Source organism: Polyodon spathula, unplaced genomic scaffold, assembly GCF_017654505.1.
Source record: "Polyodon spathula isolate WHYD16114869_AA unplaced genomic scaffold, ASM1765450v1 scaffolds_1785, whole genome shotgun sequence".
Taxonomy (NCBI): Eukaryota; Metazoa; Chordata; class Actinopteri; order Acipenseriformes; family Polyodontidae; genus Polyodon; species Polyodon spathula.
Genome location: NW_024473260.1, coordinates 1 through 19,523, shown reverse-complemented (window position 1 = coordinate 19,523; position 19,523 = coordinate 1). Strand labels below are relative to the sequence as shown.

The window sequence follows — 19,523 nt, the reverse complement described above, 5'->3', positions numbered from 1 at the left end:
ATAGCCCAAATCTAATCAAAACTTTTCGTTCACCATTGGTTATACCTAAATATAAAATTATTTAATTTGAATAAATGTGTTAACCTTCAGTAGTGGTATTCTTACAACCTCAGCGAGTCTTTAAAATATTGATGTGTAAACAACTGAAATATGAAGTTCTTGTGGTTTGAGGAAATTAGATCAAATTGGGTACCTCTGTTATATATTAATGTCTTTTTTTACGTTTTTGTTTCTGTTAAAGTGATATTTGTTTTAGAATGATTCAGTTTTCAGTTTTCGAAAAATAAAAAAACGCATTTTAAAATCACCTCAGACTAAACATTCTAGCCGCAGAACCTGGACTGTGGTGTAGTTAACTTGTGTAGTTGTCCTGTTTCAGGCAGTGAAATTCTTCACTCAAGGAGATTTAAAATTGCACTTTAATAAAACGAGCGACTGAAAACACTTTCATACATTTTCAAAAATAATGAAAAATGTAATATTTAATAAGTATAAATTAAATCACTAATAGCTTACTGTAACAGTCAAAGGGTGATTCTATGTTTAAATTATTGAGAAGACTTTTTTTGTGCTAACAATTAAAATGTATGACCAAAAACGTGTGTGTACATATACAGTGGCTTGCAAAAGTATTCAGACCCCTGACCAATTCTCTCATATTACCGAATTACAAATGGTACATTGAAATTTTGTTCAGTTTGATATTTTATTTTTAAACAGTGAAACTCAGAATCAATTATTGTAAGGTGTCACTGGTTTTATGTTGGGAAATATTTTTAAGAAAAATAAAACTGAAATATCTTGCTTGCTTAAGTATTCAACCCATGCTGTGGAAGCTCCCAGTTTGCACCGATAAAAGAAATTGCCCTAACGAGGACACAATTACCTTACCATTGGCTTACCAATGCTTACCTACCATTAAAGTTGCTGTCACATGTTCTGGATAAAAACCCCACTGTTGAAGGATCATTGGTAAGGCTGTGAATCTGAAGGAAAATGAAGACCAAAGAGCATTCTACAGAAGTTACAGATAAAAGTAATACAAATGCATAGATTAGAGAATGGGTACAAAATAATATCCAAGTGTTTGGATATTCCAGTGAGCACAATAATCAGGAAGTGGAAGAAAAGGCCGTCCCTCAAAACAGCGCTCAAACAAGGAGACTTGTGAGAGAAGCCACAGAGAGGCCAACAATCACTTTGAAGGAGCTACAGAGTTCAGTGGCTGGGAGTGGAGTAATGGTGCACTAGAAAACCATATCAGGAGCTCTACCTAACACTGGCCTGTATGTGAGGGCGGCAAGAAAGAAGCCATTACTCAAAAAGTACCATCTGAAAGCACGTCTGGAGTTTCCCAGAAAGCATGAGAGTGACCCAGCTGCGATGTGGGAAAAGGTTTTGTGGTCAGATGAGACCAAGATAGAGCTTTTTGTCCAAAACTCAAAGCGCTGTGTGTGTTGCAAACCTAACACTGCCCATGCCTTAAGACACACCATCACTACAGTGAAGTAGGGTGGTGGCAGCATCATGCTGTGGAGATGCTTCTCATCAGCAGGGGCTGGGCATCTTGTTACAATTGAAGGAAGAATGGATGGAGCAAAATACAGGAAAATACTGCAAGAGAATCTGCTTCAGTCTGCTAAAAAACTGAAGCTTGGGAGGAAATTCATCTTTCAGCAGGACAATGATCCCAAGCACAAGGCCAAAGCAACACTGGAGTAGCTCAAGAATAAAAAGGTGAATGTCATACAGTGGCCCAGTCAAAGTCCTGATCTCAATTCCATTGAGAATCTGTGGCACTATTTGAAAATTGCAGTCTGTTAGGGGGTTGAATACTTATGCAAGCAAGATATTTCAGTTTTTTATCTTAAAAATATTTTCCAACATAAAGCCAATGTCACCTTACAATAACTGATTTTGAGTTTAAGTGTTTTAAAATAAAATATCGAACAGAATGAAATTTCAATGTACCATTTGTAATTCAGTAATACGAGAGAATTGGTCAGGGGTCTGAATACTTTTTGCAAGGCACTGTATATAGCCTGAAAACACACAGCACAGAGCAGCAAATATCCTGAACTAAACTTAGATGGGGAACAGAGGGGTTGAATGCTATAGTTAATGAAAATATTTCACTTTAAAGATCTGTGTCTAATCCTTGTGTGTAATTTATAAGTTAATACATTGCGAGAAAGGTGTCTCTTAGTGTATATATTTTATTGACCTCTCTACAATAAGAGACCCTTCTACTTCACGTGACATTAACATATATAAAATGGTAAAACGGGAAGAAACTAAATCCAATTTAATTAGCACAACTGGATTAGGCCCAACGTGTAGACTGCACATGCCACCAGATAACAAACACTGTGGGAATTTGTACATGTTGTCCAAATGCCAAACAAGTATTTTCTAAAGAATTATGTTGCTAACTATTATTTAGATTATATTATTTAGTTACCCTTACACTAAGTTAAAAATATGTTCAAAATTAACTTGATAAAATGGAAACTTCTTACTTTTGGCAGGAGCTACCATGTAAAGCTTCCCGAACATCAAAGTTCGGGAGGTAAAAGAAAACACAGCAGAGACCATACCCCCAGCGAGTGTGGGGGAAAAGGTAAGTAAATCATTTATATATATCATTTCATACACGTGAACACACATTTAACCCTCCAAATTACTAAAACGTGTTAGAAAAAAACTAGCCTTTACTTTTCTGTATAGCTATGATGAATATATACCAAACCTGGCACAATGAAAACCCGTGTGTCTCTGTGTACATTACACATAAGAGTACATAGGGTTGTTACAAACTAATTTGTACAGTTTCAGAATTACCTTGTCCTTGTCATCTGGAGAATGAATTGAGCACCTCCTGACCTGGTGAATACTTGACTATAATTAGAAGAAAAAAATTGGACAATGAGAATCGCAGGTGGGAATTCAAAAAGGTGTTTATTTGTATGTAAATTAACCACTACAGATATCTATTCTGGTGCATTCTCCTAGAAAGACTTAATAGAAACCAGAGAATCTTTGTTAAAATACACAGATTTGCCTGCATTACTGCACATGATCAGAAAATGTATCCTTCTTTTCCCAGGCAGTACCCATGCTCACCCCCCCCCCCCCATTCTATTTTTCACGGGGTTTTCTAGAATGTTTTTGTTGCAATCTCACCCTGGTGGTTCTGCAGGCAGAATACATAATAAACAACATGCACTCCTATTTGCAGGATCCTAGACAGCAAGCCCGAGGACCTCAAGATGAAATTGAATCTGGATAATTTAAACTTTTAGACACCACTAAGTTATCTTGTACTGGTATCATATTTTGTATAAAGTAAACATATGTTCAATTCATATGGCAAGCCAAATTATCAATTTGTTAATATCTTTAAACAGTTGCAGATTATATATATATATATATATATATATATATATATATATATATATATATATATATATATATAATAATAAACCCCTACGAATTAATACGTAATCATACCCCAGTATCCAGTCATACAACACACAGATTACTCAAATAAATGCAATATTAAGATATTTTCAATAAATAAAACAAACAATTTATATATCAAATTACAAATAAAGTGAAATAACATTCAATCGACATATTCTGTTAAATTAAATACGCGTTGGTAATAGATTTGGAAACAAAAAACCCTTGATGGCAGCTTTCAGAAAGAAAGCTAATTTTGGTGTTTGGAAAAATTTCCCTTGACCGCCTAATTATGCTGTTGCGCTGCTGTGGGCCCACAACTCACAATTACCAATCACGTGCTCAATTTGAAAAAAAAAACCGTTACAGGCCGTTGCTGCGCCCGTGGCAATATAAAAACCACAAAACGCGCACTTATTTCAAATGAGCGCATACAAAGGCATATATTCTGCATTTATGTCACTACAAAAAATGGGATGCAGCCCAGCACTCACAGACAGTTCGCTTTCTCTTCTCCGTGCGGTCCAATGCGGGCTCGTACATGAAACAAACACGCAGCTTGAAGTGCCATCCTCCCCCCTGCCAGGTGTACCCGGGGCTGTCTCCCGGTCACCCCGACCGGTATCTGCGTCTCCGTGTCAGCGCCACACGCCAGCGGTCATTTTAGTTTATTAACAAAAACTCTCGTGGCGAATGACACTTTCTTTCTTTTTTTGATATGCCAGTTATTTCTATGTAAATAAATGATACTGTTAATATAAAAACATCGTGTGTTTTTTGTTTTTTTTTATCTTTAACTCTCGCTCGCTTCGTCCGTTCAGCTCCGCCTCGCTCCTTCGCTCAGTCAGCACACGTGCCTCTCTCTCTCTCTCTCGCGCGAGGTGCATGCTAAGTCCCTCCCCCCAGCCACTATCTGTTGTCTAATTGGCTCTGAATTGAGCTTAATCCAACTGCATGATGTTTGTGTCTAGCATGAGTTATTGCAGTGCCTACCAAGGCAGCATGAAATGTTCCTGTCAGGAAAAATGAGAAACTCAGAACCTCCGGTCGCTTTTTTTTTTAAAGTAACAAAAACACTTCTTCACTCATAAACATGAACTACTTTAGATGTGTAATGACTGCAGTATAGGATATTGATCTTAGGTTTAAGGTTTTGGTGTTCAGAGAGGATTATTCATTGCTTTATTAACAATAATATGACAACCAATCAGAGTGCAGTGTCCTGGCCTTTTGTGGTTGTCAGGACAGCTGATTTGCATGCCAACTACTGTATAAAATACATTAAATATGTATTCAATTGGAAAGCAGCATTGCAGTTGGGCTAGATATCTCGAAATATACAGGAAGTCCATTAAAACAGATTTGTGGTATCTTAAAATTAACAGATTGTGTTGGTTTGGTATATAAAAAATGTTATCTTAACCCAAGATACTGTGCCGGCGGCTCGCCATGCGTTCCGCGGGAAGAAAGAGACTTAGTGCAACAAGGGGAAAGGCTGTTTATTGCTGAATTGGATTGGCGCTTATAAGTGCCTTTGTTTTAGCTCTCAGATTGTTTTAGCTCTTGCTGCTGTCACTCTCTCAGCACACCCCCCTAGGCAGCACACAGGCTGCACCTTAGCAGGCGGGAAAGAGCGGACCTGGTTGGAACAATGCGGCTGCAGCGACACAGAAACACAGTGAACACCATATACACTATTACCAACACAAATCCCCGCCCCCCAGCAGTTCAATGCAGCACCGGAGCCTCCCACTCGACAGTCCTGCGGGACCTGAAGCTACAATACTACATTTAAACAGGTTTGGAAAATGGAGCTGCAGTGCACTGAATAAGAAAAACGATTGCCTGGCCAGGCTATCTGTCCTTGAATTAAGAAGAGACAGTCTACACACAAAGTGCACCACTTATGGGGCTGTTGCCACACTATTACATCTGCTGCTAATAGTCTGTTCCAATGTTTACCCTCTTACAAACAATACAAGGTATTCCTAAGAATACGGAGTCAGTATGTTTCAGTGTTTTACTCTCTCCCTTCCCAGACCATGCTGAATGTGTGTCAGCAGTGGTTTGTTGTAACAAGAAGGAAAGGAAGCGATTACACACGTCAACAGCGGTGCTGAGACATGTACTGTCACTTGAAGAGGGGAGCAGAACATATAAGGAGGTCCAGAAGGGAGGGGGGGGGGGGGGGGGGTATCAGGCAAGATATCAAGATACTGAAAGGAAGACTTTGCCAGCATTACTGTGCAGGAAGACAACCAAGAGTCTTGTTATTGCTTAGTCCCCATCCAAGTGTGAAAACAACATCTTGCTTGCTTTTCCTAACCGCTGTGTTATGTTGTAGTTAAGAGTGAGCTCATTCTTTGAACTCCTGCTCTCCGTCCTCCTCTCCTCACCTCTCTCGCTGTCCTCTATTAGTTTGGTCAGGCTAAACTTGCAGTTCCTAGACAATAACATAAAGTCTTTATTTGAAATGCTGGTGGTTGCAAGTATCCAGGTTGGTTTTTGCTTTTATATTGTGATTTTTGATTTGGAAAGTTTTACATTGAGATCAATCAGTCAATATTTATTTTATACAGCGCCTTTCATAGCGGACCACCATCACAAAGCTCTCTACAAGATAGTGAGAAACAATGCATAATACATTAAATACAGTGAAATACAGGGTGTAGTACATTACATACAACAATAAAAAAACAATGCAAATACATTAAACATAGGTATAGTACATGAAATAAAAGGCTAGGATGTGAATTCTAAACATTGTGGATGCATATGTCAAGCAGAATTTTACGGATAAGAGTGAAAAACCTCAAATAAATTTAGACAACAGATAATAACAGAGATCAGGCTTAGAGCGCTGTGAAGGGTAGTGGGCAATTCACTGACACGGAGGCAGAACTTTATTTGTAACGCCGCTCAGGCGCACTGATTTATTTCAACCCGCAGAGGGCGCTGTTGTCCGTGGCTTGAGTACTGGCAACGGTAAACAAGATCACGGTTATGCCAAACCAGGTACACAGTCCAATGCAGGTGCACTCGCAGGTGCTCTGGAAATAATAATCACAAAGGACAAAGGACGAAAGAAAAAAGGAAAATAAAACACAGTAATAAAACTACAAAACAAAGGTGTTGCACTCTGCAGCGTTCACCCCGACCATTGCTACTCATATGGCCAGGGTCTCCATCCTACGCTCATGCGTTCCCTCACTACCCTAAACAATAATCGGGGTCTGCCCAAGTTTCTGGCTCGATTCGTCTGAGAGGGGGCAGACCCGAGGGAACCTCAGAGCGTCATCTTATTGGTGCAGCAACCCTCCAGAGTCCGCCCCTCAGCCACTCAAAGAGGGCGAAAGCCTACACAAGCAGGCCTAAGTCAGAGGACCTCAGCTTGTGGGCAGGGTCATAGCGCGTCAGCAGGTTGGAGAGATACTCTGGACTTGTGTGATGAAGGGCTTTGTAGGCAAGCAGGGGAATTTTAATCTGGAATTTTACAGGTAGCAAGTGCAGCTGGGCACCACGGAGGGTGATATGATCATGTTTTTTACATTTTTGACCACTGTGCACGTTCTGGTTGCCGCTTCCCTGCTTGTTCACGTTTGGTTGTTTGTTTTGCATTTTTAGTAGTCTTTATGCTCAATTTTAGTTGGTTGTCTGCCTGACTGTTTGTCCGTTTATTCAGTCTACCGTGGTTACCTGCCTGTAATCCCGTCTCTCTGCCTGGTTGTCGTCTCTCTGCCTGGCTGTCTCCACTGCTACCTGCGTGGATTGCAGTCTCTCTGCCCGGCTGCCTCCACTACTACCTGCCTGGATTGCCATCTCTCTCCCCGGCTGTCTCCCCTACTACCTGCCTGGATTGCCGTCTCTCTGCCCGGCTGTCTCCGCTGCTACCTGCCTGGATTACCGTCTCTCTGCCTGGCTGTTTCCGCTGCTACCTGCCTAGACAGCCGTCTCTTTGCCCAGCTGTCTTTTTTGGTCTGTCATGATTGCCCGTCCTTTGGCTGCCTCTGCCTACCTGTCTGCAGTGTTATCTCTGCTGGTCAGTCTCTAGAGAGGTGCACTTTTCTGCTTGCCCGGTGAGCTGGGTGCTGGCTGGGTGTTTTATTATGGCTTGTCGATGTCACTGCAGGCTGTGTTGTTAGTTCTGCTGCTCTGTGTGTGTGGCTAGGCTTTTGCTATTCCTCATTGCCACTGCCTTGCTGTGAGGAGTTCCTGGTTTGGCAGTGGCTGGTTCGTTTGCTCACTGTTTTTCAACTGTGGATCTCCGATCTCTGGCCCTGTTGACAAGGTCATCTCCACTATGGTTTTAAGGTACTCTCCTTCTCTACTACTGCATTATAAACAAAATTTCATTGTTGCTCCTTTCGGCCCCTGTTTCAAAGGCGAACTGTCTCCTCTCGGACTGGAATTAAATCAAGTCTCGAATATTCGTCTCTCAACAACAACTGTGCTTCTGTGCATCCAGTTAGATTTGCTTTGTTCAACACACGCTCTCTAAATAACAAAGCACTACTTCTAAACGACTTTATTAATGACAATGATCTCCACTTTTTGTGCCTGACTGAAACCTGCCACAAACAGAATGACAATTGTTTGCTTAATCAAACTGATTCAGAAAATCAGACAGTCCATGCTGCAACTCACAACAAAGGCCACATACTGGATTTAATTATCACTAGCTGTCCTTCAGCGTCTTTCATGAGCAACTTAGATTTAGGAATATCTGATCATCTGGCGGTTTTATTTGAATTAGAATTCACTGTCCCTCTTTCTACTCCAAAACGTACAGTCAGCTTTCAAAACTGGCGCTCTGTTCATCATGTTAAGTTCTCTGAATCTGTTCTTTCTTCACACTCTGTCTCTCCTATTCCTAATACATTGGATGAGCAGGTGCATTCTTTCAACAGCTCCTTAGTTAATACCTTAGACTCCCTGGCCCCAGTCAAGACCAGGTACGTCTTCTACACCCGCTGTGCGCCATGGTATACCATGGAGCTGCACTCTCTTAAGGCTGACTATAGTAAAATTGAGCGTAGATGGCGGGATTCTGCTCTTACTGTCCATCTACACTCCTGGAAGGTATCTTTGGTTGAATACAGGGCTGCTTTGGCAGCTGCCAGATCAAGCTATTTTTCAAATATTATTTCTAATAATCAAGATAATCCTAGACACTTGTTCTCTACTATTGATAGATTGTTAAAGCCTAATTGTCCCTCCACATTACAGGCTTCACATCAGCTATGCAATAGTTTCTTAGAGGTTTTTAAGTCTAAAATTGACAATATCTGCCTACACATTAGTACATTAGTACAGTCTCTCGGTCTGTCTGGCTTTGTGGGGTCCTCTCTATCCTGTTTTACACCTCTCACTCTTAATTCTCTTACAGACCTGGCGCTTCTTATGAAAGCCACCTGTTGTCTGTTGTCCTATCCCCTCTGTTCTTTTTCAGTCCTGTTTTGAGCTGCTCTGCCCCTTGGTGTAAATTATTATAAATGAGTCCCTGAGTTCTGGTGTGGTTCCGGTTGCTTTTAAAACTGCTGCAGTAACGCCTGTGCCATAAAAACCACATATGGCCTTGGATAATCTTAATAATTTTGGCCCCATTTCAAATTTGCCCTTTCTAGCTAAGCTTCAAGAACAAGCTGTCACTAGACAATTAACCTGGCATCTCATTGCTAACAATCTTTTTGAACCCTTTCAATCTGGCTTCCGGCATCTTCATAGCACTGAGACTACCCTGGTCAAAGTCACTAATGATCTGTTGATGGCTGCTGACTCAGGTGCTTTATCAATTTTAATCCTCTTGGATCCTAGTGCGGCATTTGACACTGTAAATCAAGAGATCCTACTTGATAGATTTGAGAGTTTACTTGGTACTGCCCTTAACTGGTTTAGATCATATCTAAAGGGGCGTCAACAATTTATTTCCCTGGGTGGGTTTAGTTCTGAGGTTGGGCCAGTAATTTCTGGTGTCCCGTAAGGCTCTATTCTCGACCCCCTGTTATTTAGTGTTTATATGTTTCCCCTCGGCCACATTTTAAGGTCTCATGGTATACACTATCATTTTTATGCAGACGATGCTCTAATCTATATTAATTCTAAACCTGATACCAATGTTGCTGCCTCTGCCCTAACTGTCTGTATCTCTGATATAAAAAGTTGGATGTCGCAAAAATTTTTACACCTTCACTGTGACAAGACTGAGGTAATGCTGTTAGGGGCTCCCCGCCTGCTGAGTAAAACCAATGCCTTAAATCTGTCTGTTGATGGAACCATGCTTGAGTTCAGATCTAAGATGAACAATTTGGGTGTTAATATTGATCCTGGGTTAACTTTTGAATCGCATGTGCTGAATACTGTCAAGGTTTCTTTTTTTCACCTTAGAAATATTGCCAGACTGCATTCCCATGCTTTCTCTACCTGCAGCTGAAAAACTGTTTCATGCTTTTGTTTTTTCCAGGATCGATTACTGTAACGCCATGCTCACTGGGGTGTCTAATAGCATCCTCAATAAAATTCAATTCCTTCAAAATTCTGCAGCCAGAATTTTGTCTCGGTCCCGCTCAAGAGATCACATCGCTCCTGTCTTGGAGGCCTTGCACTGGCTGCCTATCAGGTTTAGAATTGATTTTAAAATTTTAATGCTGACATATAGGCTCTTCATGGGCTAGCTCCGACTTATCTGTCAGATCTGTTATCTTTTTACACTCGACTCCCAACCTCCGCTCTGCTGATCTCAGACTGCTGTGTGTCCTGCCTGCTCACCTGCGCTCTATGGGCGACAGAGCCTTCTGTTGCTGTGCCCCCAAATTATCGAACTCTATTCCACTAGAGATCAGGGACTCAGCTTCTTTGAGTGTTTTTAAAGTTAATTTAAAGACTTTCTTTTTTAGAAAGGTGTTTTTATGATTTTTATGATTGTTTTATCTCCTTGTGTTTCTTTTATGCATAATCTGTTTATTTATTGTAGTACTATTAATTGTGAAGCACTCTGTGATGACTGCTTTTAAGGGAACTATAAAAAATAATGTTTATTATTATTATTATTATTATTATTATTATTATTATTATTATTATCTGGTAAGGATCCTAGCAGCGGCATTTTGAACCAGCTGCAATCGTACGGAAGACCACCGTAGAGAGAGTTGCAGTAATAGAGTCGAGAGGAGATGAGTGCACGACAGAGTATCTCTGCATCTGGGAGGGAAAGGTAGGGACGGACGTTGAGACGTTTCGGAGGTGGTAGAAGGAGGATTTGACTACAGAGGAGATTTGGGTATCAAAGGAGAGGTTACTATCCAGAAGTACACCAAGGCTTTGTACAGTAGGGGAAGGCAGCAGCAGACAGTTTCCAGGGATCAAGGCAGTAATATTGAGATTCTTGAGTTGAGTTTTTGATCCTACTAGAAGTTTAGATTTGTTGGTGTTGAGCTGAAGAAAATTAACAGACATCCATGGCTCAATGTCTTCGATGCAAGCTCAGAGCCGGACCATGGCAGAGGGTCATCCAGGGTCTAGTTTTAGGTAGAGCTGGCTGTCATCTGCATAGGAGTGAACCATGAGGCTATGTTGACAGATGAGGTGACCTAAGGGAAGCATGTAGATGTTGAAGAGAAGAGGCCTGAGAACAGACCCTTGAGGCCACACCTGACCGGGTTTGCGTCTGCACTGCTTCCATTATAGAAAACAGACTGCATGCATCCAGATAGGTAAGAGGACAGCCAGGAGACACAGGTATCAGAGACCCCAGCATACTTCTCAAGGCAGTCGAGAGGAAAGCTATGATCTATGGTATCAAACGTAGCAGTTAGGGCAAGGAGGACAAGGACAGAGGGAGCAGCAGCATCAGCAGGAGATCATTTACAATACAGAGCAGAGCAGTTTTGGTACTGTGATGTGGCTGGAAGACAGACTGCAGAGATTGTTGTGAGATGTTTTGTTAGCTGGTTGGCTACAGCCCTTTCAAGAGTTTTGAAGAGAAAAGGAAGATTGGATATGGGACGGAGGTTGAATAAGACAGCCTTGTCAAGGGAGGGTTTTTTGAGCACTGGCGTTACCCTCAGGGAGTCTGGAGGGCAGCAGGAACCAGGCCTGAGACCAGGGACAGGTTGAGAGTGTGTATAATGAAAAGGAGCAAGGTCAGAAACATAGAGGCGGACAAGATATGTTGGCCAGGGGTCCAGGGGACACGTGGCAGGAGTTGATTCCAGGAGTAGGCTGGAGACCTCAGTAATGGAGAGAGGAGAGAAGGAAGAGAGAGCAGGAGGGGAAACTGGAGGGGAGTCAAAATGGTCAACTACTATACTGGGTTTATGGCAGGAAAGAAAGAAAAATGGGAAATCATGGCAGGTAAGAGAGGAGGATGAATGTGAGGTGGATTTATCGATGGCTGGATGCAGGATTTGGTCAATGGCTTTGAAGAGAATATTTGGTTTACCATGTCCCAGAGATATGAGTTCTGAGAAATACTATCGCATGTCTGTAGTCTAGATGACATCCATTTGCGCGCAGACTTGCAACAGACAGACTTAAGCAGTCAGAGTTCAAGGGTATACCATGGACAGTTGCGATGTTTCTTCAGTATTTTGGTTGTAAGCGGGGCAACTGTGTCGATCTGAGTCAGGGTGGCATTGTAGAGGTTCACCGCATCACTGACCGAAAACAGAAGAGTACCAGTGTGGCAAAGTGGTGAGTGCAGTGCAGAGCAGATTAATCACACAGACAATGATTCACAGTTGGGGTGTTTATTAATAACAGGCACTCTGTCGGGGGCAGTCCAGTCATCACCTCCTCCATAAAGCACTCTAACGTCGCAGGTGCATTGCACAGTCCGAAGGGCATCATCGTGAACTGCCAGAGTCCATGGCCGGTGGTGAAGGAGGTTTTGTGGCTGGTTTCTGGGGTGAGGGCGACTTGCCAGCACCCACTTCGCCGATCCAATGATGAAAACCACTGGGACAATATGACCAGGTCTAACGACTCACGGGGCAAGGGGTACAAATCTTTAAGTGTAACTTCACTGAGGCGCCAGTAGTTGACAGAGAACTGCCATTTCCCATCTTTCTTACAGACAATGATGACCGGTGCCGCCCAGGGGCTCTCTGATGGCTCTATTACGCCTGCGTTCAGCATCTTCCTTAACATCCCCTTGGTCGCCTCCTGGTGGCCCAACGGTTGTCGGTGGAGCCTCACTGGCCGTGCCGTTCCCATATCGATGTGGTGAGGCCCACATCCACAAACTGACTGGGGAAACTGCGATGATAGCGGAAGAGAAGAGTCCATAATATCTGCTGCTGTGCTGGCTGGAGACCCCCATGATTCTTATGCCATAAGTCAGTGACCGTGGCGACGACCATGTCCTCCTTTGAGCAGAAAGAGGTTAGTGGCATACTGACGGTGGAAGGTTTGGCTACAGAGCAGGGCTGAGAAGCTCCTAATAATAGATAAAGATAACCTGATTAAACAAATGACACAAAACATGATACTTTTTCAACATTTATTTATCCACAAATGATTCAACATTCAATATCCATGTGTGAAAAAGTATGTGAACCTTTAGATTCAGTAACTGGTGGCACCCCCTTGAGCAGCAATGACTTCAACTAAGTGTTTCCTGTAACTGTTAGTCAGTCTCTCACATTGGTTTTGAGGAATTTTGGCCCTTTCCTCCTTCCAGAACTGCTTCAACTCGATGACATTTGAAGGCTTCCTTGCATGGACAGTTCGCTTCAGGTCCTGCCACAACGTTTCAATGGGGTTTAGGTCCGGACTTTGGCTAGGCCATTCTAAAACGGGGAATTTCTTCTTCTGCAGCCAGTCTTTTGTAAATCTGATGGTTGGGATGAAGTGCTTCTGTTTGAACGCAGTGTTTGGTTTTCGCCAAACATAACGTTTCTCATTGAGGCCAAAAAGTTCTACCTTTGACTCGTCTGTCCAGAGAACATTGTTTCAGAAGTCTTGTGGATCATCTATGTGCTCTTTGGCAAACTTCAGACAGGCAGCAATGTTCTTTTTAGAGAGCAGTGGTTTCCTCCTGGCCATCCTTCCTTCCATGAACACCATTCTTCTTCAGTCTTTTTCTGATAGTTGATTCATGAACACTCACATTAGCCAAGACGAGAGTGGCCTGCAGATCCTTAGATGTTACTCTGAGGTTCTTTGTGACTCCCTTGATTATTTTTGTAGGACGACCACTCCTGGGTAGAGTGACTTTGGTCTGAACTTTCTCCATTTCTAGAATATCTGTCTGACAGTGGATTGGTGGAGCCCCAAATCCTTAGAAATGGTTTTGTAACCCTTTCTAGACTGATGAGCATCAATAACTTTTTTCTGAGCTCCTCTGAGATTTTTTTTTTGTTTCCACACACTTGTATAGTGAAGACCAAACTCACAAAGTTTCTGATCTTTATATAGGGTGGGGCCTCCCAAACTCACCCCTGAAGATCTACCTAATTATTTAAACACCTGATTCTAATTATCCCCTTAATTGAACTGATAAAACCAGGGGTTCACTTACTTTTTCACATACCCTGAATCTTAATTACTCATTGTTTGTCTAATTCATCCATCACTGTGTTTCAAAAGACACGAAATTGGTTAATATAAACCCTATTGGATATTTAAGAAAAGATTGGTTTTGATTCAAGAAGGAGAGTATGGTAAAACTATGGAATTTCAAAAATTATCATTGGGGTTCACAAACTTTTTCTCGGCACTGTATTTACAGTACATGAAACATAATATGAATCTGTTTTAGAAGACCCTATTTACATGTAGGTTTTAAAATATGCCCAATACTAAGCAGTGGCAGCATCTAAAAATCACTTCCAAATGAAATATGTAGAGACTCCTTCATATGCAGCATCTAAAAATCACTTCCATGCTTCTGTATTGTTTTTAAGGTCTGTTTTTACCATTTTATCCACACTAGAAGAATTGTCAATATGCAGGTATTGTCTTGATACGTATTGTTCTTTAATTACTTTAACATCACGAGGTGTGACACAGTATCAGCACTCCCTTAAATCATTAAACTCTTGCTGTTTTGCCCAGTCAGCTACTCTAACAGCTACAGTATATCAGTTGAGATCTTGTGCCAAATACATTTCAATCACTGTGAGTAGTTCAGGATGAATTTGATTCACTTTTTGCTGACTAGGTTCTTTCAGCTCATGCCCATTATGAACAGGGTGAAGTCGCACTGCACATCCATTGAAAGAGGTTTCACGAATGAATGTAACACTACCATAGGGCTTGCAACCGTTAGCTCTTGTTTTGCATGGGTCCCCATGTGATTTTCCTTTTGCTTTGTTTTATCTCTAACATTGATAATAAACACAGCTTTTAGCCTCATATTTTGCTGAGAAGAACCCTTCCCAATTGCAGCTAAGAGTTTGCAATTTTCCTGAACAAAATCTTCCTCCTCTGTGTTGTCAAGCAGGTAAACTGTTCTTTGCACATTTGGATTGAACTCTTTGTTCAGCGAATCTTCTACAGACTGTATCCAGTAGCGATCCATTATCGGCTCTGAAACAACATATGTTTATCAGGCAACTTACAGTATGAATATCACATAATTAATGAATAGGAAAGTACACTGGCATATCCTGAATTTGCACAATACAATTAAGTACATCCCAGGCAGATACAGACTGCACTGACTGACACCTGCCTTGCAGGTAGCTATGCACTGCACTCTGACACCTGCCTTTCAGGTAGCTATGGACTGCACTGAATGTAACCTACATGTAAACTACCAGTATATACTGCAATGATCTGCTTGCTGAAGTCAATGTTCAAACTTTGTTATGAAGGGTTAATTAACTTAATTGTACATGCAGTTTGCTCAGCCTTAACCCTGTGACTATAAAAACAGTGAACGTGCATTTCACAGAAATAATCATTTTTTTAACGGGTTGGTCTAAACACAATGATAACGATACTGGTTTAATTTAATATTCAGACAGTGCTAGAGGTTATTACAGAAAAACAAATAAAAAATCTAACTTTAAATATGCTTGTTTATAAATACAAAAACAAATAAAAATCTAACTTCAAATATTGTAGTGAACCTCCATTCCTGCAGATAGGCGCCTCACACAGGGCGAGGCAATCCATACACAGGCGGAGTGCGGGCGTGAATCCAGGACCTATCGCACTAAAGCATAGCGCCGATACCGCTGTACAGAAGAGCCGGCTCCTTTCAATGAACATAAGAACATAAGAAAGTTTACAAACGAGAGGAGGCCATTCAGCCCATCTTGCTCGTTTGGTTGTTAGTAGCTTATTGATCCCAGAATCTCATCAAGCAGCTTCTTGAAGGATCCCAGGGTGTCAGCTTCAACAACATTACTGGGGAGTTGATTCCAGACCCTCACAATTCTCTGTGTAAAAAAGTGCCTCCTATTTTCTGTTCTGAATGCCCCTTTGTCTAATCTCCATTTGTGACCCCTGCGTATATCGGGCTTATGTATTCCGGTGTGATTACGTCACCTGCCCGCCCTGCTGCTGCCTTCCCCCTACTTGTTTATAAATACCTACCTACTGTATATACATACATCCAGGCTTAAAACACACATTTTTGTAAATTTAAGAGCGCCCTTACTTACCGTTCATAACTTTAAACTATCCAACTTCAAAATATCGCAGTAGGGATTCAAGGAAATGCATGCGCATATGCAGAAAACAGAAAGTACTGATTAGAGGAGAAACCTCAGAATGGAGTGAGTATCCAGTGGAGTACCACAGGGATCAATATTAGGTCCTCTGCTATTCCTGATCTACATTAATGACAGATTCTGGTATAGTAAGCAAACTTGTTATATTTGCAGATGACAAAAAATAGGAGGAGTGGCAAACACTGTTGCATCAGTAAAAGTCATTCAAAATGATCTAGACAAGATTCAGAACTGGGCAGACACATGGCAAATGACATTTAATAAGGAAAAGGGTAAGGTACTGTACACAGGCAATACAAATGTACAGTATAAATACCATATGGGAATTGAAGGAATCTATGAAAAAGACCTAGAAGTTTATGTTGACTCAGAAATGTCTTCATCAGGACAATGTGGGGAAACTATAAAAAAAGGCCAACAAGATGCTTGGATATATTATGAAAAGTGTTGAATTTAAATCAAGGGAAGTAATGTTAAAACTGTACAATACATTAGTAAGACCTCATCTAGTATATTTTGTTCAGTTCTGGTCACCTCGCTACAAAAAAGATATTGCTGGTCTAGAAAGAGTGCAATGAAGAGCGACCAGAATTATTCTGGGTTTAAAAGTCATGTGATATGCAGACAGGTTAAAACAACGAATCTATTCAGTCTTGAACAAAGAATATGCGGCGATCTGACTCAAGCATTCAGAATTCTAAAAGGTATTGACAATGTCGACCCAGGGGGACTTTTTCGACCTGAAAAAGGAAACAAGGACCAGGGGTCACAAATGGAGATTAGATAAAGGGGCATTCAGAACAGAAAATAGGAGGCACTTTTTTTACACAGAGAATTGTGAGGGTCTGGAATCAACTCCACAGTAATTTTATTGACACTGACACGTTGGGATCCTTCAAGAAGCTGCTTGATGAGATTCTGGGATCAATAAGCTACCAACAACCAAACGAGCCAAATGGCCTCCTCTCGTTTGTAAATTTTCGAATGTTCTTATTCGACGGGCTTTCAAACTCCAATCCAGAGAAGAAATAGCGTATCTAAGGAGTGGGAGGGAGGGCTTAGATGTGTGACATCGGCGAGCTGTGCTCTTTTGTTATTATGTGCCTGTGAGGCGGGGCTGCCTGACAGGCGCTGGTTGCAAACTTCTACCTCTTGCGCTCTGTGCAAGGCTGTGGCTGCTGGGAACTGGCCCGGTCCATAATAACGGCGCGGCCGGTTACAATATTGTTTATTTTTTTTTACAATATTGATTCCAGTTTAATTTTTTTTATATTGAAATTATTATTTTGTCTTGTAAAAAAATAAATGACATCGCCTAAATTGCTTTAAAAGTACACATTGTTATTTCGTTTGGATATGTGATATTTTAATGAAATACGATTTTAAAACATTTTTAAGACTACACGACATCTGCAGCTTGCGCATGCTTGTTTAATGCTATTACAAAATAAAAAAAAGCATCTCGAATAAACATGTGTGTAGGTTTATTCAATATATTTATTTTTATTTTGTACAAAATGATATTTCAGTTCTCAATATTTAAAAGATGCTATTTATATCAGATTAATTAGTAATATATTGCCATAATTTATATTGACTCTCCCAATTAAATAACAACACTGATCCAGTGTTCACGCTGTCTGGTGTCAGGAATAGTGAACAGCTGCTCAGTATTAATGATTTCAGGGGGAGACGGTGATATACTATTAGAAACTATAAAGAAACTTTAAAATATATATTTTTAAAACTATTAATAAAATAAATAAATATTGATGATGTACTTATTTATGTATTTACGTTGTTAAAAGCTATTATTGTATTGTCAGGCTGCCTCAAGATAATTAATCAGCAGAATCAATGTAGCAAAGGTTTAGGGCTCAATTCACATGCTGATTTCCTTCAGTTTAAAGGCAGCTTCACAGTCCTGTTCTGTCTCGCAGTGTTCCGGCATTATGGGGCCAGGTGGCGCCCCCTATCGGCGACCTAACAAAATTCTCACATAAGTTAGGCAGTGCGCTAGTAGCCTAGAAAGCTCTCCCAAGGACCCCGTAGAGAGACAGTCAGGTGATCTCCCAACAATGGCGGCCTCCGTGCTAAACAGGAGGGCGTCCCAAATGTGGTGCCTGTTTAGGGGGATTTGGCCCCTGTATACACCGCTTCCCGTGTCTACGTGTTGTAACCTGATCCAGGTAGCCAACTATAACTGCAGACCGCTCCGACTGAACATAAAGGATGCGTACTTCCCTGACTGGAACAGCGAGCGCACCCCGGACTGGCAGAAGACTGACAAGTTTGAACGAAAGCTATACGGGAGACTCGGTTCGGCCTCTGGCGTCGACCCGACCCGTTTGTGGCCAAGTCCCGAGCAGCTGAGCGAGATGATGGCGGAGGAGCGGCTGTGGCACCCGAGCCTGCAGGAGATGCAGAAGAACATCGCGGTGAAGGAGAGGGAGCTCGCTAAGAAAAGACAAGCAAGGTGAGAGCTCTGTGGTGCTGTGCAGGTCGCCAACCGTACCGTGCCTCTCGTGTGCATTGTTACAACATTGAATTCCGTGTCTCTGGATACTGTGCATTGTTACAACATTGAATTCCGTGTCTCTGGGTACTGTGCATTGTTACAACATTGAATTCCGTGTCTCTGGGTACTGTGCATTGTTACAACATTGAATTCCGTGTCTCTGGGTACTGTGCATTGTTACAACATTGAATTCCGTGTCTCTGGGTACTGTGCATTGTTACAACATTGAATTCCGTGTCTCTGGGTACTGTGCATTGTTACAACGTTGAATTCCGTGTCTCTGGGTACTGTGCATTGTTACAACGTTGAATTCCGTGTCTCTGGGTACTGTGCATTGTTACAACGTTGAATTCCGTGTCTCTGGGTACTGTGCATTGTTACAACATTGAATTCCGTGTCTCTGGGTACTGTGCATTGTTACAACATTGAATTCCGTGTCTCTGGGTACTGTGCATTGTTACAACGTTGAATTCCGTGTCTCTGGGTACTGTGCATTGTTACAACATTGAATTCCGTGTCTCTGGGTACTGTGCATTGTTACAACATTGAATTCCGTGTCTCTGGGTACTGTGCATTGTTACAACATTGAATTCCGTGTCTCTGGGTACTGTGCATTGTTACAACGTTGAATTCCGTGTCTCTGGGTACTGTGCATTGTTACAACGTTGAATTCCGTGTCTCTGGGTACTGTGCATTGTTACAACATTGACACACACTAATTGGTTTCAAATGTAATGTAATGTTAGAAAGTGGAATGCTGTCAGATTTTGGTACATGTGCAATACATTGCGATCTGATGGGTGTTTTGCTATTGTCAAAAAGAGGTACATTTACCGTTAATTTACTTTTTTTTTTTTTTTTTTTTT

At 41.5% G+C, this 19,523-nt stretch overlaps 1 protein-coding gene across 1 annotated transcript; it reads left to right on the top strand.

The window, feature by feature from the left end:
* Positions 1-18,183: 18,183 nt before the first annotated feature.
* Positions 18,184-18,642, top strand: LOC121310174 (growth arrest and DNA damage-inducible proteins-interacting protein 1-like). Its single transcript, XM_041243454.1, has one exon. It carries the CDS (start codon positions 18,218-18,220, stop codon positions 18,617-18,619), a length of 402 nt encoding a protein of 133 aa, XP_041099388.1. The 5' UTR covers positions 18,184-18,217; the 3' UTR covers positions 18,620-18,642.
* Positions 18,643-19,523: the final 881 nt, after the last annotated feature.